Here is a 26,465-nt window from a genome sequence, read left to right as displayed (position 1 = left end):
TATTTTTTGAGGTTTAATGAATTTTAAAATATTTAATATTAGTTCCATAAACAGATGGGTTAAGCTCGATGGGAATTGATGAGAAGCAGCTTTGTGGAAATATCATTTGATGTAATAAAGTAAGAAGTTGAACATAAGTCAATGCATATCACTGAGACATTTAAGCTTCCTGTTTCCATTCCTCTTGTTTGAATATCAGGAGTCTATTAATGTAAAGATTATTATCTTCCACAGAAAAGGAATAGAATTCTCAAGAAATATACAGAAACATTTTTCAGATATGGACATTGTTTTTGTTATTTAACTTATCAGGTGTAGGAACACCTATATGCAAGATCCATCTTTCGGCCACTTTAAATGGCCTACAAATACATTAATGATAATAGTGTTTTTAATAGAGTTTGTTTTCCCTCCAGATTTATGCACCTAATAAATGCATTTGCCAACACAATTATATACTCAACTGAGGAATTAAACAGCCTAGGTTATTCTAGGCCAATATACAGAAAACAGCTATATGTTTTCTGCATATTGGCCTACATATATGTTATCTTATTATACTTTTAATCCTACACACATTAAGTCCCATTAAGGATCTGGAAGTCCTAACTATGAAAATAACTAAATTACATGATTTTCAACTTGCTGACATAGTGAAACTGGCTACCAACATTGAGAGGCTAAACAAGTCTCTCCTAATACCAACTTCATTTGGCTTGAGTAAGAATACAAGAAAGGCAACAATGTGATTTTTATACCAAAAACTTACCATACGTGTGTTCTGTCTGCAATTTCTAATGTCTTCTAAACAATTTATACTCAGGATACATTACACTGTTACTAGGTATTTCAGGTGAATATTCTTAAATATTTTGTTATGTTAACTTATATAATATCTAGTATATAACTTCTGTAATATTTAGTATATAAGAAAGTAGTCTGGTAAAATCTATGGTAATCATCAGAATATATTTCATATAGTAAAGATTTGATAATCTCCTCTGAAAATACATTAGAAACCACACTTTTACAAAGTTATCTGATATTCTTTGAACATTTGAAAGATTATTTTCTTTTTCTTTTTTTTTATTTTTGTGCTGGAGCGATAGGACTGCGGGTAGAGTGTTTGCCTTGCATGCGACCGACCCAGGCAACCCGAGTTCTATTCTTCCACCCCTCTCAGAGAGCCGGGCAAGCTACTGAGAGTATCTTGCCCACACAGCAAAGCCTGGCAAGCTACTCGTGATGTATTCAACATGGCAAACACAGTAACAACAAGTCTGATGAAGGAGCAAATTGATGAACAGCGGGAAGACAGTGCTACAGTGCTACAGTTTTTGTTTTTGTTTTTTGGGGGGCTACACCTGGTGCTGTTCAGGGGCAACTCCTGGTTCTGCACTCAGAAGTCACCTCTGGTGAACTTGGGGATGGGACAGTAGGATGCTGGGGATCAAATCCACGGTCTGCTGTGTGGGAGACAAGCGCTATAGAACTATCATTCTATCCCCTTAATTTATCTTCTTTTAGTTACACCTCACTATACATGTTTATAGACACTCAAGGAATGTAAGATGTCCTAAATGTAAATCAATTTGGTTTTCTCCCTTGATAGTTATTGTCTAGTCTGTGAGATTTGACTTGTCTTCCCATATAATCTTTTTGTCCAATAGAACAATTTCCATTTAAACTAATATTTTCATTTTAGCTGAATGAGTAAATCGAGAATTCTTTATCATAATACATTGTATCATAGAGTTGAGGGAGGGGGATTTAATGTTTAGTATTTCAATTGTTCAACATATTTCAATTAATATTATTGTATTTTTTATTAAATTTCCTAATAAGATGATTTTTCCTCATATATAATGAATTTTTTATTATCACAGTAGACATGTGAGGCTATTTTTCAGGGATATATGGGTTTCATCTAATCTGCCATTCGCAGGAATAAAATTTTCATTGATTTACTTTCTATAATTGCACTGCACCACCATTTTGTCTCCCACAGCCAAGTTTTATTCGTTAATCTGTCCAAATCTCACCAGAGATACCAAGGATGTAATTTGTTCTTTCTCTTCTGGGAAACAGCATTAAAAATACTTAATATGAACATGCTGTAGGGTTTGTGTAGCCAATTAGGTATTTTCTTACATGCCTCAGAAGGCATTTTCTTATATACATAAGAAAAAACTGGTATAAAAGAACTAATAGAAAATTGTTCATTCATTCATTCATTCATTTTTCAGTGACAGTGTTCAAACTCAGGACTTCTCACAAGTAAGGCAATTGTTGTAGCACTGTAGCACTATCCTTTCTTGTTCATCGATTTTGCTCAAGTGGGCACCAGTACCGTCTCCATTGTGAGACTTGTTGTTACTGTTTTCGGCATACTGAATATGTCACGGGGAGCTTGCGAGGCTCTGTGTGTGGGCAGGATACTCTCGAAGAGCTTGGCAAGCTACCAATGGAGGGATCGAACCGGGGACAGCCGCGGCAAGGCAAATGTCCTACCTGCTGTGCTATCGCTCCAGCCAAGGCAATTGCCATACTGTGTATTACAACCCTGGCCCAGAACACCATTTTCACTTGAAAGAATGGCTGATTGATAAACATCAATTATTTTCACTTGTTTATTGGGCAGATCATTTCTTGAATATAATACAGGGAAAAGTTGTTTTAAAAAAAACTAGGGAAATTCTAAACAATAATGGTGCATATTTTGTCGAAATCATGAATGCAATCAATGTAGAGAAGACAAGTGTAAGCCATCTGCCTCACAGGCATTGGGAGGGGTGGGAGGGGGGTATATTGGGGTTCTTGGTGGTGAAAAATGAGTACTGGTGAAAGGAAAGGTGTTTGATCATTGTATGACCGAAAATTAAACCAGAAAGCTTAGTAACTTTTCCCACAGTGATTCAATAAGTAAATATAAGAAGAAAAAAAAAACACCTTCAGAATTCCAAAATTTTGCTGCCACTACTGCAGCCACGTGACACCATATGTTATTCATAACAAGCAATAGAAAACAAATTTTCTAGTGTTGCCTTTTCAGCAGATCTGAGTGTTGGGGTAAAATCCCAAATAATAATGGTGGGTGTGGTGTCAAAATATTGAATGTAATCAAAGTAGACAGAGAGTAATGTTGAAATCATCTGCCCCACACTTAGGGGGAGGGTGTGGGATGGGAGTATACTGAGGTTTTTGGTGGTGGAGAGTGGGCACTGGTGAAGGTACAGGTGTTTCATTGTATGACCGAGACTTAAACCCAAAAGCTTTGTAACTGCTCTCACGGTGATTCAATAAATAAAATTATAAAAAATGGAAAAAAAACTTTAGGGAAAATTGTCAATTGATTCCGTTACCAGTGATGAAATACCAGCTTTAAGCTGAAGCTTACATTATAAAAATCTTGTCCTTATGACTGTTAGCTTGACAGTTTTCTCATTCTTAAAGATTTCTGATAAATTATTGGTAATATTAATGAATGAAAATTTCTGACTTCACAAAATTAAGTGACTCAATATTAGGAATACCTAAATCAATCAATCAATCAATCAATCAATATTTTATATTAAGAATATGAGAAATAATCTGCATCAAGAATACAAGTATATCATTACTGAAAATTTTTTATAATGAGCTAAAGATGTAATTCACTGCAATAGTACATTCCTTGTATGTGTGTGGTTTGTATTGAATTTCAGCATCAAAAAAGTAAAAATCATGTGTGTAAAAAATACATTCAAAATATAAAACTTATTAATGGGATTAATTTAACAGACAATTTAAATTTCATTCAGAGGTGCCATCTTACAAAAAAAAAACCCTATTATTTGTAAAGATTTGCTACAATAACATAAACTAATATATACTCTGTCTTAGAATTACAAAGTTGTAAGGCTCAATCTTCTTGCCAAATGTCAAAGAAGAGAAAGCACTGTAACAAACTGAATACAGAAGAAGATATGAATATGCATGTCTTCCGTTAAATTTGTAGAACCATATATTTAAAATAAATGATGAGGCTGGAGAGATAGTATATGGAGTAAGGCACTTTCCTTGCATGCAGCTGACCCTGGTTCAACTTCCTGTAGTATATATGGTCCCTCAAGCACAGTCAGGAGTGATTCACAGAACCAGAAGTAAGCCCTGAGCACTGCAATGTATAGCCCAGGAACCAAAAATAAAATGTAGAAACTGTAATTGTTTATGTTTTTGTGGAACTAAGACTGTAAGATAATATTCAGTAATAACCATACTTAGGAATGACATATTTCTCTAGTTTAGACTGATCATCAATCACTTGACATCCCATTACTCATTGATTTGCTCAAGCGAGTGCCAGTAACGTCTCCATTCGTCTCTGTCATGTGCTGGTGTAGTCCAATGGCATCTGCTCGCTCCAGGAACACTAAGAGCCTCAAACCGATCCTTCAGGGTCTTGACAAAGAAGTCTGACCATGTCCTAGGTGGGCGGCCATGCAATATTTTGACATCCCGTGGAATCCAGTAGGTAACGGCTCTAGTCCAGCCAGTGGTCGTCTCCAAATCGCATTACGTGTCCAGCCCATCTGATTTTTGAGTCCTTGGCAAATGAGGCAGTGTCCCTGGTCCTTGATCGTCGACGGAGGTCGGAACTCCGGATGCTTTCTCTCTCTGACTGGAGTGAAGCGTGATGCTCCAAGCATAGCTCTTTGGATTCCTCTTTGGGAGACCCGGCGAGCGTTCTCATCCTCTTTCCGTAGGGCCCAGGTCTCTGAGGCGTATGTTAGTGCAGGAGGAACAGTAGAATCGAAGAGAAACAGATGTAGAGGTAGAAAGAAAATAGTAGAGACAAATCAAAATGGCATATTTATCCATTATATTTCTATGAAATTAATTAGTGACAGAAGATATAAAGGTATCTGTACTTCATTGGAATATTGAAAGGAAAAAATTGTGGAAGATAAGATTAAATTTCCTAAAAGGAAGTGTCATTCAGTCTGGAAAAAATTACTTAATTTTTTTTACTATTTAGATATCGTAACCTATGAAAACCTTGTATACCATAATTTTATTTTATTTTCACCTGATAAGGCAAAATAAGGTAAGCAACTCTTAGATTTCTCCACATGTGTCATTCTCTCGATACTACCTTATTTCTATTTAGGATCCAGATTTTCCTTCTGTAAATTAGAAATGTGTTTCATTTCCTGTTTTTTCATTGACTACTAATCATTTTTTCCTTATTCAATTACTCCCCCCAGATTGACATTCTGCATCTTTTATTGAACAGTTAACCATTATAACCATTTTCTGAATATTCAGTGTTGGGGTTTAAAATTCTCTTTTGGGGCCTTGAATGATCAATAATTTCTTCAAAATATTTTTCTGTGCTTATGGACTCAATTATGGTACTTTTCACTCAATATTTTATTACTTGGTACAAAGCCCGTGAAAAAATGTATAAATATACTTCAGTCACCTAAGTATAGAATTCACTTTGGGTTTAATTGTGAAATGTCCTTCTTGCTAATGCTTTCTGTGGTACTACCTCTGTTCCCTGAACATATTAGTTTAACTGTAGTTGAATAGTTTTGCTATTTTGGGGGTGTTTCTATACTCTTGTGCTTTGCAGTATTATTTAGTATTTAAAGAACCTCCCAGATGGGTGCCCTCTTCAATTTATTTGTCACCCAGCTAGTCTTCCTTCAACATCACTAATGAAGATGTCAAATAATACCAGTCATAATACCTATATCCCTCAAGCACGTACCTCAGTCCTTCTTAACTTGATGCATTGCCATTTATCATTAAATTCCGTTAGCTAATTTAAGTCCCAGGAAGAATGGTAATATTGAATCTGATTTGAGGTAAATTTTAATTAAGATTTCCTCAGACATTGTGTTAAGTGATTTACTATAATCAAAATTGATATCTACCATATCTCCCCCTTCTCTAAGTTTATAATTTTATCCACATACAAAAGAAAGAAAATGAGTTCGTCTGGCTTGAACAGTTTCCCATAAATATACATCATTCATTTGAACTCTTCCTGCAAATAGTTTCTTTCTGCTTTGCCTTTAGGATTATATCTGCCATTCTCAGAATCATTTCATGAATTGCCTTTGCTTCTGGCTACCACATCTGCCTACCCACAAATAGCCAAAATTAGACTGATTTGAATTAATGCCTGTCTCACAGTTCCTTTTTAACTTACAATTTTTTGTTGCTCTAATTTTGTCTCACATCATTCTAATAATAACAACATATAATAAAATAGAGTAAAAATAATAAAAAAGAAATGAAGTGTAGAAAATTTAACCCATTAAGGGAAAGTTTTTCTGTTTACATTTTGTAATTGCAGCAAATAGGAACCTTTAAATGTGATGCTAATTAAGACAGCATTTCATAAGTCGAATTTAAATTTCAAGGTGAATGTGCATAGTCATTCAGATTTTATCTAAACCACAGAAGTGTCCAGTGGCCAGCTAAGGGAGGCTGTAATATACAAAGAAAAACTTTACAAAAGTAAAGCAGAAAGAACAAATTTACAAAAGTAAAGCTCTAATAAAAACCAAGTTTACAAAAGTAGCTCAGTTACATAAGAACATATCAATGACTAAAATAGCTTCTGTCAATTTATTACAGTCACTTTTTTTCTTCAACATGAACCTTTTTTGTATCGTTTTTTGTTTTGGTGTAAAATGAAACTACATTTTTCTCCACCGATTATTTCTAGAATGATGAAAACAGAGAAATGTGTAAGATTTCCCACTAGAATGTCTGAAGAGAGCACAACAGGTAGAGCTTTTATCTTGCAGCCACCGAGCCATTGTTGATTCCCAGCTGTATGCTGAGATCAATCCCCAAAAACAGAACCAGGAATAAGCAAGGCATCACCCCCAAACCAAACCAGACAACAAAAATATTTTCTTCTAGAATGTATTATTTTCGTTCCCCCAATAAAAAATATATATTTTTGAGAGTCAAGAAGTCTTACATTATGAAGCCATTCATTATATTTTATGAAATTAATGGTATTAGTGTAGTATTATTTCGAGAAGTCACTTAACTCCAAAAAAAATGTATCAGGCTTGTATTATAAGTATCTAATTAGGTTATCCAAAACCAGAGTATATATGCCTGAGTTTGAAAAGATAATGTTTGTTCTCATCAGTTTTTCTAATTAATTTATTTATTTATTGAATCACTGTGGGAAAAGTTACAAAGCTTTCAGGTTTAGGTCTCGGTCATGCAAATATCAATCACATTTCCCTTTACCAATGCTTATTTTTCACCACGAAGAACCCCAATAAACCCCCACCCCCACCCACCCCCCAATGCCTGTGGGGCAGATGAATTCTAGTTAACACTCTATCTACTTTGACTGGCTTCATTGTTTCGATAAAAGTTGCACCATTATTATTTAGACTTTACCCCCCCCACCCCAAATCAGCCATGCTGAGAAAGCATTGTGAAATGATTTGTTTTCTACAGCTGGGTTCAAGAATTAAATGATGTCGCGCGGCTGCAATAGCGACCGCGCGGTTTTGGATTTCTGCTATTTTACTAATTAACCCTGGAAGTATTTCTACTGAGAGTCAGATAATTAAGAGATTGGTTTCTGTGCTCTGGAGTCATGGCCGTGCCAGAGAGCCGCTCGTGGGGGACAACTGGTGACCTCGGTAGGGCGTGAAGGACAGGCCGGAACGACCCCCCCCCCCCACCCGTCCCATGAGATTTCAGTCGCGCCCCACCCCAGGCTCATACCTGCTCTCCACAAGGCTCCCATGCGGCCGCCTTGTTCTCATCAGTTTTTATAGGTTTATGTGAACAAGATTATGGGGATCCTTCCTAAGGTAACTGTAAACTAAAAGTACATGAGAAAGAGTCTCTAGGAAACAGAAATTTAAAAATTACATGTGTGAGGAAGGGGTAAGTGAAAAAAGAAAAGAATGATGAAGGCAATTCTAAATTTTTCACTTCTCCCAGTTAACAGAGAGTATTATGTGTAAACATCTCAAGAACAGGAGGTAAGATAGAAGGGAAAAGATCTAATTTCTTACAGGGTTATAATAGTATGGTCAGTGTTTTTCTATCTTTTTCTTTATTAAATTAAAATATAGTCTTCACAATCCAAAAAATAAAGATTTACTCTCAGAAGAAAACACTGCATTTTCTTTTTACTATGATTACTTCAGTATCATAATAGAAATTAGTAGCCTCCATTTACAGAAAGAAGGGGACTTTGCATACCTACTTTGCTGAAATTAAGCACCTTTTGTTGGTAGGAGATTATACAATGGGGTAGTCCCATGAAGATTTATGCTGTTATTTTTCTGTTCTAGCTCACTGCAGTCGACGCAGATGAAGGGTCAAATGGGGAGATCACATATGAAATCCTAGTTGGGGCTCAGGGAGACTTCATCATCAATAAAACAACAGGACTTATCACCATCGCCCCAGGAGTGGAATTGGTAGTCGGTCAGACTTATGCACTCACTGTCCAAGCAGCAGATAATGCTCCTCCTGCGGAGAGAAGGTAATTTATGTGAGAATCAAATAATCCTTTTTATTGTTCCTGTTTAACCCCATAATTAAATTTATGAAGCATAGCGGGCATTCTTTTGCTCTATAAACATCTCAATTAGATCAGAAAAACAAGAGAATCTCGGGAAAATGCATACTATAATTGGTTAAATTTTGGAGAAAGCACAATAGGACAAGATTAAATAAACAGGAAATTACAATAATTTTTCAGATACAAATGGTAGTCATCACTGGTTTAGAGGGAGTGGAGAATAAGAAATACCAGCCACGAGTCTACAATAGATTACTGCAAAGCAAGATGATAGAGTAGGAGGTCATTGGTGCAATAGTAGTATATAATATTTCAGGTTTTTCCAGACAACTCTCAATATCTGGATTGGTATTCAAATATATACTAATTCTATACATGAATTGAATATTTAAATATATTTAATGCATATCTATTTTCTATCTATTATCAATCTACCCTTAATATCCACAAGCCCCATGTTGTAAAACTTTAGCACATATCATACAATGGCACAGTGTTTGCATATAACCCACATATATCTACTTTAACCTCTATCTAATGTATATCACTTAATATTTGTAAATTATGCATAAAATGTTATATTCTTTAGAAAACAAAGACAGAGAAAAATTATATTTATTTTATATTAAATGCACCTATAGATTGGTTACATAGCTTTAAAAAAACTTTTGTTTCTTGAATTCCCAAATGGAGTACTCAAGGATAGAGGGGCCGACTCTATTCCACAGCTGTAAAATATGTCATCTGTATGTGAGAAAACAATGAGAGTGAGTAAAAAGTAGAAACGTTTACAATTATTTCAAATGCACTAATCTAGTAAAGTAATTTAAATTTCCTTTATTTGTTTCTAAGAATCATTATTCAAACAATGTAGCACTGTAACACTGTTCTCCCGTTGTTCATCATCTCCATCGTGAGACTTGCTGTTACTGTGATTGGCATATCGAATATGTCACGGGGAGCTTGCCAGGTTTTGCTGTGCAGGTGGGATGCTCTCGGTAGCTTGCCAGGCTCTCCTCTCAGGGCAGAGGAATTGAACCTGGGTCGGCCGCATGTAAGGCAAATGCTCTACCCGCTGTGCTATCGCTCCAGCCCATTAAAACAATATCCATCAATATTATTATATTCCTCATAATTTGCTCTTTCTTTTTCTCACCTCATGGTAAATAGAAGTTCTTCCCATAAGTAAAAATAATAGTAATCCCAATTAAATTATCTTACTCCTATCTTAAAATCACAAGTATGAACTAACAACTTCTACCTCTTTTATTATAGACATTCCCAGCCACTGATTTCTCTGGTCTAGTCTAGGGTGTTCAGAGACTCTTTCATTACGCTTTAGCTATTACCCTTGTTAGTCATCTCCCCTTCCTGGCCTCGCCCACCCCAGAATAACCTTAGGGAATCTGGTGACAGAAAACATCTCTTCCTTTTACCCGTGCTTTTCACCGAAACTATGTGTTCTCATTTATTTGACAACTCTCTACATTTAACATTTTGACTTCTGCATAGCTACACTTATTTCTGAAGATCTACAATCTGAGGGAGAAATGAGACAAGCTGACTTGACGCAATCCTTACGAGCCCCTGCCCCTTTCACCCCATAAATAGGGGTAGGGTCATAATTCTCACTTGGGACTGTTGGGTTTTCATTTTTTCCTCTACTTTTTTCCAGAAGCATCATTTTGTTGTAGTTATTATTCTGGAGAGAACATACTGTGATTGCTTAATATTCGATGCTAGTAATGCTAAGATAAGAAGGAAGTACAGTTTGTTTTTGTTACTTAAATATTAAAAACTTCCTAGTCACCATTTTTTCCGTTGAAGCTGTGCAAAATAGATCTTGTGTATTATAGCTGTCCATATGCCACTTACATACTTTTAAATCACTGTCTTGATAAATGAAAATTTTAATCAGTTTTTAGTTTCTCTTGGAAATCATTTCCACTGAAAACCTAGATTTACTTGAAGAGAAATGTGTACCAATCCAGGAGGCAGTGCAAGCTTCAGAATCTGAATAAAATGGTGTTTTTAGTGACACCAAGCATTTAATTGGCCTAGCCCTTTATTTTCAGTATAGATAGTGGTTTGGGCAATAAAATCATCTTATAATATTTGGTCAAACAACAGGCAGGACTTGCAGAGAGTAAAATCAGTATATCCCCATACTACCTGCAGAGATAATGTCATGTTCCCCATAGGACAGTGATATTTGCTATTTTCTTGAGTAAAATTAATCCTTTGAATTTAATTTATGGATGAACTTTAGAGTTATGAGAATTTCATTTTAATATTTCCTTTGTTTAAAGATTTAATTTGAAAATTACTAATAAAAATTATAGATTAGGTTGTGTTTGTAGACTGACCTAATCAGAAGTAGGTGCATATAAATTTTATTATATCACATAAATATATGGCAATTTTCTATCATAATTCCAGATTGGTAATTTTGATTCATATATTGATTCTTAAGATAAGGTTTATAAGAATGAACCATTCATGCAATTAATATTACTTTGAGTAAACCATACCAATTTAAAATGAAGGAAAATGACTGCGAAATCTTCCTATTTTCATTCTTTGATGACTATAGCCAAATTATGGAAAGTAGTATGGTGTTTGTAAATATTGTTTTTCCTATTTATATACATATGTTCTCCCTTCCGAAATCCAACATGCCATCTCGTCAGTAAAGAAACAAAAAGCACCTGGCCCAGACAAGATCAGACCTGAACACCTGAAGAACTTACCATCAGTACTCATCAATACATTAGCTCGACTCTTCACACGCTACCTGTCTGAATGCAAGGTTCCATCCCAATGGAAAACCAGCAAGACTGTACTACTATACAAGAAAGGAGACATCCACGACATTGGCAACTATCGCCCAATCTGCCTATTGTCTGTCATCTACAAACTATTCACTCGAGTCATCCTGAATAGGATTAGCAGAACACTAGATGAAGGACAACCATGTGAACAAGCTGGATTCCGAAAAGGATTCAGTACCATCGACCATATCCACACAATAACCAAGCTCATTGAGGTATCTCGGGAGTTCAAGATGCCGCTCTGTCTAACGTTCATTGATTTAAAGAAGGCCTTTGATTCTGTTGAGACGGAAGCGGTCATGGAAGCCCTAGCCAATCAGGTCGTACAAACTCAATACATCAGGATCCTTCGTGAGCTCTATTGCGGATTCACTACCAAGATCTCACCATTCTACAAAGAAGTAATCATCCATATCAAGAGAGGGGTTCGGCAGGGTGATACCATTTCACCAAAACTCTTCAGTGCCACCCTCGAGAACATCATGCGACGACTAGAATGGGAAAACATGGGAGTGAAGATAGATGGTCGGCAACTACACCACCTCCGCTTTGCTGATGACATCGTTCTAATAACACCAAACATCAGCCAAGCGGCACAAATGCTTGCGGACTTTGACCGTGAGTGTGGAAAGGTTGGACTACAGCTGAATCTTACGAAGACAATGTTTATGAGAAACAGCCTTGTTCCTGACGCTCCATTCGCTCTCAACGGAACCACCATCTCCGAATGCAACAGTTATATATACTTAGGTCGAGAAATCAACATGATGAATGACCTGGCACCTGAGTTACGCAGGAGGAAGAGAGCGGCTTGGAATGCCTTCAAGAGCATTGAAGAAATAACTAAAAGGACAAAGAACCTCCAACTACGAGCACATCTCTTTGATTCCACTATTCTTCCTGCATTAACATATGCCTCAGAGACCTGGACCCTACGAAAACAGGATGAGAACACTATTCGGGTCTCTCAAAGAGGAATCGAAAGAACTATGCTTGGAATATCACGATTCACTCAAATGAGAGATAGAATCCGGAGTTCTGATCTTCGTCAACGCTCAAGAATCAGAGACGCTGTCTCATTTGCCAAGACATCAAAAATCAGATGGGCTGGACATGTAATGAGGTTTACAGACAACCGCTGGACTAGAGCCATTACTGATTGGATTCCACGAGACATCAAAAGATCACGTGGACGCCCACCTATAAGATGGTCAGACTTCTTCGTCAAGACCCTAAATGATCGGTTTGAGGCTCTACATGTTCCTAAAACGAACAGATACCATTGGGCTACGCTAGCACGCAACCGGGATGAATGGAGACGTTACTGGCACCCGCTCGAATAAATCGATGAATAACGGGGATTAAGTGATTAAGTGATACATAGCCTTACTTTTATCTTTTAAATAAATGATATATATGTGTATATTTACAAAATGCTAATATGAAAAAGTACTACTCTTAGACATTTAGAAGATATAGGTAATAAAGGATACTATTTGCCCCCAAAGATTATGATTAAATGATTATTACATGACATCACATATATAATTTTTTAAGAATATAAGATTTTACCTAATTATAGCAGAATCAAGTAATCTCAAAACTACTCTCATGGTGACTATTATGTTTTAACATATTTAAATATGTTTAGGATTGATTAAAAATGTAAGGGATTTTCATTTTGACAAAAATATACCAATTTTCTACTGCCAATTTCTAAAATCTTGGGAATTCACTGGAAAAGTAAAAGTAAAGGTAAAGGCCCTCCCGTTGTTCGTCAATTTGCTCAAGCGGGTCCAGTAACGTCTCAATTGGAGTCTTTGTCTTACTGTGTTTGGCATATCAAATACGTCACGGGGAGCTTGCCAGGCTCTGCCATGCGGGCGAGATACTCTCGGTAGCTTGCCGACCGGTAGCTTGCCGGGCTCTCTGAGAGGGGCGGAGGAATCGAACTCGGGTCGGCCATGTTGGCTGTGTACAAGGCAAATGCCCTACCGCTGTGCTATTGCTCCAGTCAGTGGCAGTATGTAGCCAATGAGGTTTATCCGAGAAAAGTAAGACAAATTTTTAACTTTATTGCATTTATATAAATGCACAGGTAAATCAGCATATGCATTGATAGATAATTATATGTTGATGTTGACTTTGACAAAAAATAATACTAAAGTAAAGGAAATAACAAAAGTGAACACAGTAATATGATATGCCATATTTATTTATTGGCAGTTGTAGGCTTATGATTAATCTGCATTCTATCAACATAACTCCATACTTACAATAAAGTTTGAATCAGTATGAGAATAATGATCTAGATAGAGCTCATTTATCTTTCCAGTCTCAATTCTGCCATTCTCTAAATATACTCTTCCATTACAACATTTTTATAGTTCTTGTTTATTACTATTTTTATTCTGCATGTTTCTGTAATGTCTTTATGGTTTCTACACCTAAGTATAATTTCTTTTGTCTTAAAACTCTATTCCTATAACCCATCCAGAGAAGTGTTTTCAATTCTATATTTGAATTATTATAGAAAGAAATGTAGAAAGCATAAGAGTAAGGGAGATAAGGCAGTCACACTGAACCAGTTGTGCACTGTGTTTTTCTTTGGGATTTAGCGTACTCTTCATTTTTTCTTTTAAAATGTTTTCTGTGGTAAGTAAACAGATTCCATCATTATTAGAGGATGATACTGCAGGTTTGTAGATGAACGTAAACAAATTCACTAAACCGAGAAAGTAATCAAAGAGCAAAAAATTAGGAAGTCAAGTCCATAAAATAAGTTTTGTGTAGATTATGAATTTATGTGTGGAAAAAGAATCAATTCCAAAAATAGTGTATGAAATGTTTTAGAGTAGTACACAAAAGTTCTTATGAATACACGGAGCAGGAAAATGCGAATAAGGAAGGAAAACAGGCGTGGATTTGGAATATGGGTATGTTCTAGGAAACGAAAGATTTTAATCAGTTCTAGGAGATAGTATAGCAGTTAGTCTGACCCAGGTCTAATCCTTGTCACCATATGGTCCTCCAAGCCTCTCTGCATGCAACCGTGGGAACCCCAGACACTGCCAGCCATGCCACTGAAGGCATCAGGGTATTCCTTGGCGTTTGAAGGTCCCAAGAGCTTCAGTGCATCCCCCAGGCCCTGGCTTAGAACAACAGGCCAAATTGGTTGAGAACCGCTAGTGGGCCCTCAGACTTCTGAGAAATGCTTGGGAACTCACAAATACACACACCAAAATTGTTATTTAGTGAGAGCATTTTTTGCATTCATGATTGCTACAGGGAAGACTATGTTAATTTTTTAAGAAATTTCCAAATTTCCTGGACTAGTAATTTTAGAAATATGTAATATATACAAACATTAAATTATAAGCCTTTATACCTAAAATCTATGCAATAAGTTCTATACAATTTCAACATTAAAAATCTCTTTGTTTGACACAAACATATGCTTACAGTAAAAATTTATATATTCTTTAATATTCATATGTGAAGAATATATTACATCATGTTCCCTGAACATTTTTAGTAATCATGTCTTTTACTTAAAGAACTTTAATAAAAGAATTGAGTGTCTTTAAGAAAATTCTAGTCCTATGTGAATAATTATATATTCATATGCATTGAATAAATAAGCATGAATTTGTGAAAAATCATTTTGAAAATCATTTGAAGTGTGAAATGCAGGCATTGCCATGTGTTTTTATGAAAGGAAGAATATATTTCAACAGAATACTAACTGTATATACCTATTTCTCATTAATAAATTTTAATAACCTATGCTTTTATATGGGCTAGAGCAATAGCACAACGGTAGGGCGTTTGCCTTGCATGCAGCCAATATGGCCAACCCGAGTTCATTCCTCCACCCCTCTCCGAGAGCCCGGCAAACTACGGAGAGTATCTAGCCCGGACGGCAGAGCCTGGCAAGCTCCCCGTGACGTATTCAATATGCCAAACACAGTAACAACAAGTCTCACGATGGAGACGTTACTGGGCCCACTCGAGCAAATCAATGAACAACGGGAGGACCGTGACCGTGACAGTGATGTTTTTATATAAACCCATACATATAGCTTGCTCCTGCAGCTTTTGTTATGGAAAAATATAGTCTATAGAAACTAAAAATCATTATTTCATGATAATATTTTTTCTCTAATATTAGGGCACATTATAGTGTTAAGAAAGTTCCCTATCCATGTAAGGTTTAATTAAACACACACACACTCACATACACTTTGTCGAAGGAATTGCGGGGACTATACTCAGCAATGCTCAGAGGCTTCTCACTCTGTTCAGAGGTCACTCCTGCTTAGGTGACCATGTGGTACCACGATTGGATTGGTATTGGTCACTTGCAAGCTGCCTTAACCCCTACACTGACTCCCTAACTTCAAATAATCTGTAACTGAATATATAACTCCTTACTCAAAAAGAAATTTGGTTTGGGCCACACCTAGCAGTGCTCAGCAGACCTTTCAGTACCGTAGATTGACCTGGGTTTGGTCACATGCAGAGCAAGCACATTCATTCTTGTTCAGTCTCTGTTTGATATCTTTAAAGAGTACTTAAAAATTTAATTTTTGAAAAATATTTTTCACGATAATTACTTTGTTATTTTGACTCTTGATGTACTTTTGCATTGTTATTGATATGCGTCTAAACTAATGCAGCTCATATTGTGTTATGTGTATGTGTATGTGTGTGTATGATATTTCATTCAATATTACCTCTGTTGGATTAGTAGGAATAGAACCCCAAGGAAAACTTGTATTACTGGATATTTTCAGAATGCTATTTTCTATGAGAGAGACATTAAAAAATAAAGCCAGAAGTCAAAGAAAGTTAATTTATTAACTTTGTTCGTACATTTATTTCCTTTTCATTTACAATGTTAATCTAAAGAAGAAAAAATCACTGCCTGAGGCATTTCTTCCACTGAGATAATTTTATAAAAATATTTTAGTGGAAACTTTTATTTTTCAATACCTTTCTTTCTGAATTATTTTGTTGCTGTCTGTAAAAATGAAAACTTTTTCTCCTGCAAACTTAACAACTAAATACAGAACACAGTCATTAAATGTGATTTAATTAGCACCAATTTTACCCATCTTGTTTGCTTTCTTTCTCTGCAGGCATTCCATCTGTACTGTGTACATTGAAGTGCTTCCTCCAAATAACCAAAGCCCTCCCCGCTTCCCGCAGCTGATGTATAGCCTTGAGATTAGTGAAGCCATGAGAATTGGTGCTGTCTTATTAAATCTACAGGTATGTTTCTTAATGTGTGCATATATATGTCTGTGTCTATATATCTGTGTGTGTGTATATACATATACATATACATATAAGTTTAACTTGCAAATTAGATACTAATAAGGCCATCTGAAAAAGAAAGGAGGGGTAAAATGTTTGTTGAATTTCTACAGCTATTCTTTCAATTATCATTATTCAATAATGTTAGCTAGCAGGAGTTGGCTATTTTCATTACAGAAGCTAATATAGAAATTGAAATCATGCACTTGAATATTCTGTACTTTGCACTTAGAAAGTTTGTAGCTGCCTATTGTTTTCTACCTTACATTCTTTGGTCCCAATAAGGATTGATTTTTACTACAGCATTATAGAGAGAAAACAGAGTTAAGGTGGCGGGTTTAGCTGATATTTTCTTGCATGACTCCAAGTTCAAGCATGAGCTATGTTACTTGTGAAATGGTAGTTTGGTTTCCACTGTATATATTGCTGTGTACAGAATATTTGGTCAGAGAAAATATCATCTTCAACTGGTTATACAACTTCAAATTGGACTACATGTGTCGCTAATACTTGTCAGTTTCTACAATAAATGTTAGGACTATAATATGACATATTGTTTTAATCTATGAATTTCTACAGGGCAAATATTTCATCTTTTTTATGGTGTTCTGTGGTAATGATAGATTTGCTCACATGTGAGAAAATTAGAATTTGTTTTTGTTAGGCATCCCCTAACAGGAATATGATGTCAAATGTTAGGAGAGATTTTCTTATGAAGATCCAGGAAAATACCACCTGAGAACTTCAGCATTAAAATGAGATGACACAAAGCATACCATTTACCCTCAGTCTTACTCTAATTCTATTTGAATAATGACTGCTTCTCACTAAAATCCTGAATATATAAATGTAAAGTTTCCATAATGTGTTTTAACTGAAAATGAAAAACAAACAACAAAAAAACATTTTTTGACGCAAAAGTGAATCTCATAGAAATTCATTTGGGTCCAGGAGTCAGATAGATAGTAAATTAAATACCGTGCTTGTTTAATACACAATCATTAAAGATTCAAATCCCAGCAGCCTATGTGGGCCTCCAGTACCACCAGGAGTGATTCTTCAGCCCAAAGTTAGGAGTGAGCCTTGAGCGATATTTGGCATTACCCCCTCCCCATAATTAATTGGAATTTGAATTAAGTTAATTGAGTTCTCATAATTTCAAAAGGAAGGCTTTTCCATCCTATCTCACTTAATACCTGCAGCTTCCAAAAATTTTGTTTGGCATTAAAAATACTCCTCTCCTCTGAACTTCAGTTCTAGTATATAATGAAGGATGTCGGGAGTTGGAGTGAGGATCTACACCCAGCTGTGCTCAAGATTTACTCCAGTTCTGTGCTCAAGGGTATTAGATGCTAGTGATTGAATCAGGGTTAGCTACATGCAAAGCAAACACTTTAATCCTTTTTTGTTTGTTTTCTTTTTGCTTTGCCTGGTGATGTTCAAGGGTTTACTCCTGATTCCACACTCAGGAATCACTCTTGGTGATGCTTGGGGGACCATATGGGTGCTGAGGATAAAACCCAGGTCAGTTATGTGGGAGGCAAGCACCTTACCTGCTGAACAATCACTCTGGCACTACACCTTAATCCCTATACTACATCTTCAGACCTCTAGTATGTATTTTGTTCATTTTACCAGTTAAATAAAGGGAATCTGTTTTTGTTAGGCACTCCCTGTTAATACAGATGCAAAATACTTATATGAAATTAGGCATGTTAGCTATCAGGAAACTGAAAAACTTCAGTAGACAGAATACTTAAAAATATTTAAAAAATCAGAGACCTGAGTTAAAGTAAAACAAGGTGCTTGCTTTGCATGAATCTGAACCAGGTTTGATTTCCAGCACCTCAAATGCCTATCCCAATCCCTGTCAGGAGTGATTCCTGATGGCAGAGCGAAGAGGAAGCTTGGGGCACTAATGGGTGTGGCCCAAAAATTAAAAAATTTATTTTTTGGAGTTGGCCACCACAAGCGGCCCTCCGGCATGGCCATGGCTCCAGAGGCAAAAGCACTTAATCCAGAACCCGGCAGCTTGTGGCAGAAAAACGAATGGATTATGTGTTAAACTACAGTGCCATACCTCCCCAGAAGGGAAAGGGTGGTCTTCCCTTCCGCATCCCCCCCCCCCCCACCCTGACAGCAAGGTAGCTGCTGCCTCAGAGCTTATTGGAAAGCCAGGTATGAGCCAGTGGTGATGGGGCAACTGCAGTCTCATGGGAAGGGGTGCGGTACTGGCTCATCCTTCACACCCTACCGAGGTCACAAGTTGCCCCACAAGAGCGGCTCTCCAGCACAGCCTTAACGCCAGACTAACAAAAACCAATCCCATAATTATCTGGCTCTTGGATAAAATTCCTCCAGACTTAATTAGTAAAATATCAGAAATCTGTGCAACATCATATGGTTTTTATAACCAGCAATCGAAAACAAATAATTTCACAATGCCTTTTCAGTAGATCTGATTGTTGGGGGGAAATTCTAAACAATAATGGTGCATCTTTTGTCGAATAAGAATGTGATCAAAGTAGAAAGAGAGTTAAGTAGAAATCATCTGCCTCACAGGCATTGGGAGGGTTGGAAGGGGGGTATATTGGGCTTCTTGGTGGTGAAAAATAAGTACTGGTGAAGGGAAAGGTGTTTGATCATTGTATGACCAAGACTTAATCTTGAAAGCTTTCTAACTTTTCCCACAGTGATTCGATAAATAAATACAACAAACAATTAGTTTTTTTCTACAAAGAAAAATGAAGAGCCAGTCACTAGATGGCAAATATGGAAAACAAATATAAACAGTTGCATTTAATGAAATCAGTTAAATATTGTAATATGCATTTATGTATCTAAATACATTTTAGATACCAAGATTCATGCTAATAAATCATTTATGTTTTCATTAAAATATCTATTTATTTATATTTGTGAAATACTGTGAGGTACAGTTGTAGATTTACAAACGTTCATGCTTGGGTTTCAGTTATACAATGATCGAATACCCACCCTGTTACCAGCCCATTCTCCACCATCAATGAACCCAGTAGCCCTCCCACCCCCACACCCCATCCCTCACACCCCACCTCACCAATGTGGCAGGGCATTCCGTTTTGCTCTCTGTTTCCTTGAAGGTGTTGTGGTATTGAATGGCCATCATTTTCACTCCATAGTTTACTTTGAGCACGTATCTCATTCATTTCATTTTTTCATCATCCTGTTATTCGTCAATTGCCTCGAACAGGCCCCAGTAACGTCTCTTTCATCTTAGCCCTGAGATTATATTCAAGGCTCTGTAGGAGAATGAGACCCATCATTGTTACTGGTATTTGGCATATTTGGTACACCATGGGGAGTTTGCCAGACTCTGCCCTGTGGGCAGGCTACATTCGATAGCCTGCAAGTTTGTCCAAAGTAGGAATGAGATAATAAGATGTCATAAAAAGATGTCCTGATAAAATGTCGCGCGGCCGCGAATGCGGCCACGCGGTTCCGGGAGCTGGATTTTATAGTCTCCGAGTCTTGGCCGCTGATGGCATTACACGGCGCCAGGGGGCCAGGTGGTGGGTGTGACCCCCGCCTACTGGAATTTGGAGGATCTGGGTGGAGGATGCTCGACTCCAATCCGAGTTGGCTTGGAGATCTCGGTCCCGGAACCCGCATGGCTTTGTCCCTCTGCCAGTACCTTCATGTGTGCGGAGAGTGGTCTCAGCATGGTGGTGGCTGGTCCTGGAGGTCTTTGGCTACTGGAGCCCTGGTTGGGGCAGGGAGGAAAGCTCAACCCGCTCCCCTCCAAGAGGCCCCAGCGAGGAACAGCCAGGCACGGGGGCAGGAGACTGCACTGTTCTCGTCATATCCTGAGTTAATCCTCCAAACACCCTTTATTTGGTGTTCCCTTCTCTATCTGAGCTGTGTGTTCCCCCAGCATGTGCTGCCGGCTCCAAGTTGTGGAGCAGATCTCCTGGTACTTATCTCAAGTGTTCTTGGGTGTTAGTCTCCCATTCTGTTACATTGTATTCCCCAGATGAATGCAGTCTTTCTATGTTTGTCTCCTTCTTTCTGACTCATTTCATGTAGCATGATACTTTCCAAGTAGAACCACTTGTATGCAAATTTCATGACTTCATCTTTTCTAACAACTGCATAGTATTCCATTGTGTAGATGTACCAAAGTTTCTTTAACCATTTATCTGTTCTCAGGCACTCGAGTTTTTTTTTCCAAATTTTGGCTATTTTGAACAATTCAGTAAAGAACATAGAAGTGCATATGTCACTTTGACTATATATTTTTTGCCTCTCTGGGATATATTTCCAGGAGTGGTATTGCTGGGTCAAATGGGAGCTCAATTTCTATTTTTTTGAGAATTGTCCATACTGTTTTCCAAAAGGGCTGAACCAGTCGGCATTCCCACCAGCAGTGAAGGAGGGTCCCTTTCTCACCACATCCACACCAACACTGGTTACTTTTGTTTTTTTGATGTGGGCCAGTATTTGTGGTGTGAGACGATATCTCATTGTTGTTTTGACCTGAAACTCCCTGATAATTAGTGATGTAGAGCATTTTCTCATGTTCCTTTTAGCCATTCAGATTTATTCTTTGACAAAGTTTCTTTTTATTTCATCACCCCATTTTTTGATGGGGTTGGATGTTTTCTTCTTGTGGAGTTCAATCAGTAAGTTGTATATCCTTGATATCAACCCCTTATCTGATGGGTGTTGCGTGACTATCCTTTCCCATTCTGTAGATTGTCTTTGTATTTTGGTCACTGTATCTTTTGTGATGCAGAAGCTTCTTGGTTTAATATAGTCCCATTTGTTTATCTCTCTCCACTTGGTTGGTTAGTGTCATGTCATCTTTGAAGATACCATTAACCTCAATATCATGGAGAGTTTCGTCGACCTTGTCTTCAATGTACATTATGGACTCTGGTGTGATGTTGAGATCTTTAATCCATTTTGATCTGACTTTTGTGCATGGTGTTAAGTCGAGGTCTAAGCCCATTTTTTGCATGTGGTTGTCCAGTTATGCCAGCACCATTTGTTAAAAATGCTTTCCTTGCTCCACTTCACATTTCTTGCTCCATTATCAAAGGTTAGATGTTCATACATTTGGGGTGTTTGTAGGATATTCCACCCTGTTCCATTGGTCTGTGGCTCTACCTTTGTTCCAGTACCATGCTGTTTTAATTGTTACCACTTTGTAGTAGTGTTTGATGTTGGGGAGGTTGATGCCTCCCATAGTCTTTTCCCAACAATTGCTTTAGCTATTCATGGGTATTTGTTGTTCCAAAAGAATTTCAGGGATGCTTGATCATTTCTTTGAAGAATTTCATGGTTATTCTTATAGGGATTGCATTGAATCTGTATAGTGCCTTGGGGAGTACTGCCATTTTGACCATGTTAATTCTTCCTATTCATGAGCAGGGGATATGTTTCCATTTCCTCATGTCCTCTTTTATTTCGTAGAGTAGTGTTTTGTAGTTTTTGTTGCAGAGTCCCTTTACCTCCTTAGATAGGCTGATTCTTGGGTACTTGATTTTCTGGGGGACGGATGTGAATGGGATTGCTTTTTTCATGTCTCTTTCCTCTGTCTCATTATTTGCATATAGGATGGCCATGGATTTTTGGGTATTGATTTTATAGCCTGCGACTTTCCTGTACAAGTCTATTGTTTTACGAGTTTCTTGGTAGAGAATTTAGGATTCTCTAGATATAGTATTATATCATCTGTGAATAGTGAGAGCTTGATTGCTTCCTTTCCTATCTGGATTCACTTAATATCTTTTTCTTGCTTAACTGCTATTGCAAGTACTTCCAGTACTATATTGAACAGAAGTGGTGAGAGTGGGCATCCTTGTCTTGTCCCTTATCTTAGAGGAAAGGCCCTTAGTTTTCCCCATTGAGGATAATTCTTGCCATAAGATTGTCATAGATGGCTTTGACTATACTGAGGAAAGTTTCTTCTAAGACCATTTTGGTGAGAGTTTTCATCATAAACGGGTGCTTGATCTTGTCAAAAGCTTTCTCTGCGTCTATTGATATGATCGTGTGGTTTTTATCTTTACTTTTGTTGATATGATGGATTATGTTGATTGATTTCCGGATGTTAAACCATCCTTGAGTCCCAGGATGAATCCTACTTAGTCGTGGTCTATGATCCTTTTGATTCGTTGTTGAATTCTAGGTAAAGGTAAAGGTAAAGGCCCTCCCGTTGATCGTCGATTTGCTCGAGCGGGCCCAGTAACGTCTCCATTGGAGACTTGGTTGTTACTGTGTCTGGCATATCGAATACTCTCGGTAGCTTGCCGGGCTCTCCGAGAGGGGCGGAGGAATCGAACTCGGGTCGGCCATGTTGGCCGCTTGTAAGGCGAACGCCCTACCCGCTGTGCTATCGCTCCAGCCTTTGCTAATATTTAATTGAGGATCTTTGAATTTGTGTTCATCAGAGATATTGGTCTGTAATTTTCTTTGTTAGTAGTGTAATTGTTTTCTTTTCGTATTAGGGATATATGTGCCTCATATAAACTGTTTGGGAGAGTTCCTGTTTTTTCAATTTCCTGGAAAAGCTTGAGGAGAACTGGCAACAGGTTTTCTTCAAATGTTTGAAAGAATTCACTAGTGAACTACTGAATTCACTAGTGAATTTTATCGTGAATAGGAAGAATTAACATGGTCAAATTAACATGGTCTTTTGTTTTTGGCAAGATTTTGATTACGGTTTCAATTTCCTTGATATCAATGGGTCTATTCAGGTATTCCAAGTCTTCTTGGTTCAGTCTTGGGAGATTATAGGAAACCAGGAATTTATCCATTTCTTCTAGGTTCTCTTGTTTCATGGCATACAGACTCTCAAAGTAGTCTCTGATGATCTTTTGAATTTCATTGGTTTCTGTTGTGATGTCCCCTTTTTTATTTATGATTTCATATATTAGGGTTTTCTCTTCCTTTTTTCTTTGTGAGTCTTGCTAATGGTTTATCAATTTTGTTTATTTTCTTAAAGAAACAGCTCTTGGTTTCATTGACATTTTGGATTGTTTTTTGGGTTTCCATGTTATTAATTTTGCTCTAAATTTTATTATTTCTTTTTTAGGCTTTTTCTAAGATCTTGAGCTGTGAAGTCAAGTTGTATATATGGGCTCTTTCTTCCTTCCTGAGAAATGCTTGCAAAGCTATGAATTTTCCTCTTAACACGGCTTTAGCTGTGTCATATAGGTTCTGGTAGCTCGTGTCTCCATTCTCATTTGTTTCCAGATATATTTTGATTCATTCCTTGACTTCCTTTCTGACTCACTCATGGTTAAACATTTTGTTGTTTAATTCCAGGTGTTTGATTTGGTTCTCCACGTCTGTGTGATTTGCTTCTATCTTCAGCACATAGTGGTCTGAAAAGATAGTTGATGCAATTTCTATCTTCCTGATTCTACTGAACTATGATTTTTGACCAAGCAAGTGCTCTATTTTAGAAAATGTTTCGTGTACACTGGAAAAATATGTGTATCCTTTCCTTGTGTGGTATAAATCTCTGTATAGTTCTCCTAGCCATCTCTCTTCTATATCTTCCTTCAAAGTCAGTATTTCCTTGCTGAGTTTTCTTCTTGTTGATCTATCCAGAGGTGCGGTGCTGTTGAAATCACGACTACTATGTATTGTTGGTAATGTCCTCCTTAAAATATGTTAGCAGTTGTTTTAAGCATTTACTGGTCCCTCACTGGGTGCATATACATTAAAGAGTGTGATTTCTTCCTGTTGTACATATAGCTTGATAAATAGACAATGGCCCTAGCTGTCCCTTCTAATAACTTTCAACCTGAAATCTATGTTGAAATCTATGTTGTTGTATAGTAGTATGGCCACCCCAGCTTTTTATCAGGGAGTTTTTTGCTTGCAGGATTGTTTTCAATCCTTTAACTTTTAGTCTGTGCTTGCTCTGATTGTTTACATGAGTTTCTTGTAGGTAGCAGAATATTGGTTTCAGTTTCTGGATCCATTTTGCCACTCTGAGTCTCTTAATTGTTGCATTTACACCATTTATATTGAGAGAGATTATTGTCATGGGGTTTTGTTCATATTTCTGTAAGGGTTTGTTGTGCTTAATTGTATTTTCCTTCTTGAATTACAGGAGCCCTTTTAATCCTTCTTTTAGGTTTGGTTTTGTGTCTATGAAGTTCCTGAGTTGTTTTTTATCTATAAAATGTTGTATCGTTCCATCGAATTTGAGTGAGAGTTTCTATGGATAAAGTATTCTTGGTGAGGTATTCATTTCATTGAGTTTTTTTGCTATATCCCACCATTATAGGGTTGAGGGGTGCAGGTCTGGGTGGGGAAGGGGTGTACAGAAGTAGGCACAGACCTCTTGAGAGGGGTGGTGCCCAGTTGTGCAGGTGCTTGTGGCTGATAAAATATTTTTTAGAATGTGCCTTTATATTGTAAACTTTCTATCTATTAAGATATAAATTTATGCATAAAATGGCTCAGGTTCATTTCAGGAATTCCCATGAAGATCTCAGAATCATATAAGAGGAGAATAATCCCACCCATCAGATAAAGATGAAAAGTAATTGGACATTTTTATATCTCATATTTCTCCAGTGCAAAAGCTAGAACTCACTTGAAATGCAATTCTTACTCATCCATTGAGCTTCTGGTAGAGGCAAAAGAAATGATCCCAATTGTAGTGGCAGGCTCTATTAAGGAAAATTTAAGGTGACACCTTCAAGGCGTTTTTCACAGGCGACTGACCACCCAATTTTGCTCATGAACAGCTGAACTTGAATTTAAACTAGTGACCTAAAAGTTGAAAGGCATCCATCAAATTATTCTATGAAAGTTGTCTAATAAAAGAGTGCATTAGAGGTACTTCTGGCTAAGTGCTCATCTTTTCATACATGAAACTACACACTTGCTAACTCACTGATCAATTTAGAAAGACAGGATATGTGGAGAAAATCTGTTTTTTTTTTTCAAAGATGATAGCAGACTAGCTTCAAAATCTGTTTTGACTGAGATCAAAGTGGTGTTGTGTTGTTGTTGTTGTTTTAAACAACAATGTTTGTTTCTCTACTCTCTCTCTCCCTTTTAAGTAGACTCCTTTCATTTCATTCCAAAATTTTTTGGGAGACTGATTTTCCTCAGTATATAAAAGGTGTTTTGCCTGGTGCTGTATTGACTGTGCTTAATAGAGAAAAATATTACCAGAGCATTGCTTTTCAAACTTCTTATCCTATGTAGGGTGAGCACTAAATAGGCTCTTTTTTCCTTTTCTGAGTTGGTTAAACCTTATTTTCATGCCTAGTTTTGTGTAACTGAACTAGTTTTCAGAACTATCTGAAAACTATCTATAGTTTCAGAACTATCTATAATTTTCTGAACTATCACTGAAACTGGGAAATGTGATATATTGGAGCCAGATAACTCAGTGAGATGCCAAGAGTCAGTCATATTCATCTTTGCATTATTTTCTGTTCAGTCACGTGATATTGTTAGTTTGACTTGGCCATCAGAGCCATATTTATGAAACAGGAATTGTCAATGCAAATGTCAGTATTGTTACTACAGAATTATTTGTTAATTTTTACCACTAAATATGGAGGTAAATTCTTCAAGGTATTAAATTATTAAAATATGTTCTCCCTAGTAATGTTATCTCTGTCACTTTTAATTTTTTATATATTTCATCACGGTAAAAATTGAGTAAAATCAAACTCAAATATAATGACCTAGTTTTCTCATATCCATGAAAGTGCATTATCTCTTTCAAATTAAAC

The 26,465-nt window shown here is 36.9% G+C and overlaps 1 protein-coding gene across 1 annotated transcript in view; it reads left to right on the top strand.

Annotated features, from left to right (window-relative positions):
- Window positions 1–26,465, top strand: part of PCDH15 (protocadherin related 15) — a 743,595-nt gene that overhangs the window by 451,399 nt on the left and 265,731 nt on the right. The window contains exons 14-15 of the mRNA XM_056120664.1: window positions 8,331–8,524; window positions 16,536–16,668. Of these exons, the coding sequence (XP_055976639.1) occupies window positions 8,331–8,524; window positions 16,536–16,668 (327 nt within the window). The remainder of the gene's footprint in view (window positions 1–8,330; window positions 8,525–16,535; window positions 16,669–26,465) is intronic.

The sequence above is a fragment of the Sorex fumeus genome, unplaced genomic scaffold (genome assembly GCF_029834395.1).
Source record: "Sorex fumeus unplaced genomic scaffold, SorFum_2.1 ptg000043l, whole genome shotgun sequence".
Lineage (NCBI taxonomy): Eukaryota > Metazoa > Chordata > Mammalia > Eulipotyphla > Soricidae > Sorex > Sorex fumeus.
Note: the sequence above shows the minus strand (reverse complement) of the source record. Positions and strands in the feature narration are given on the sequence as shown.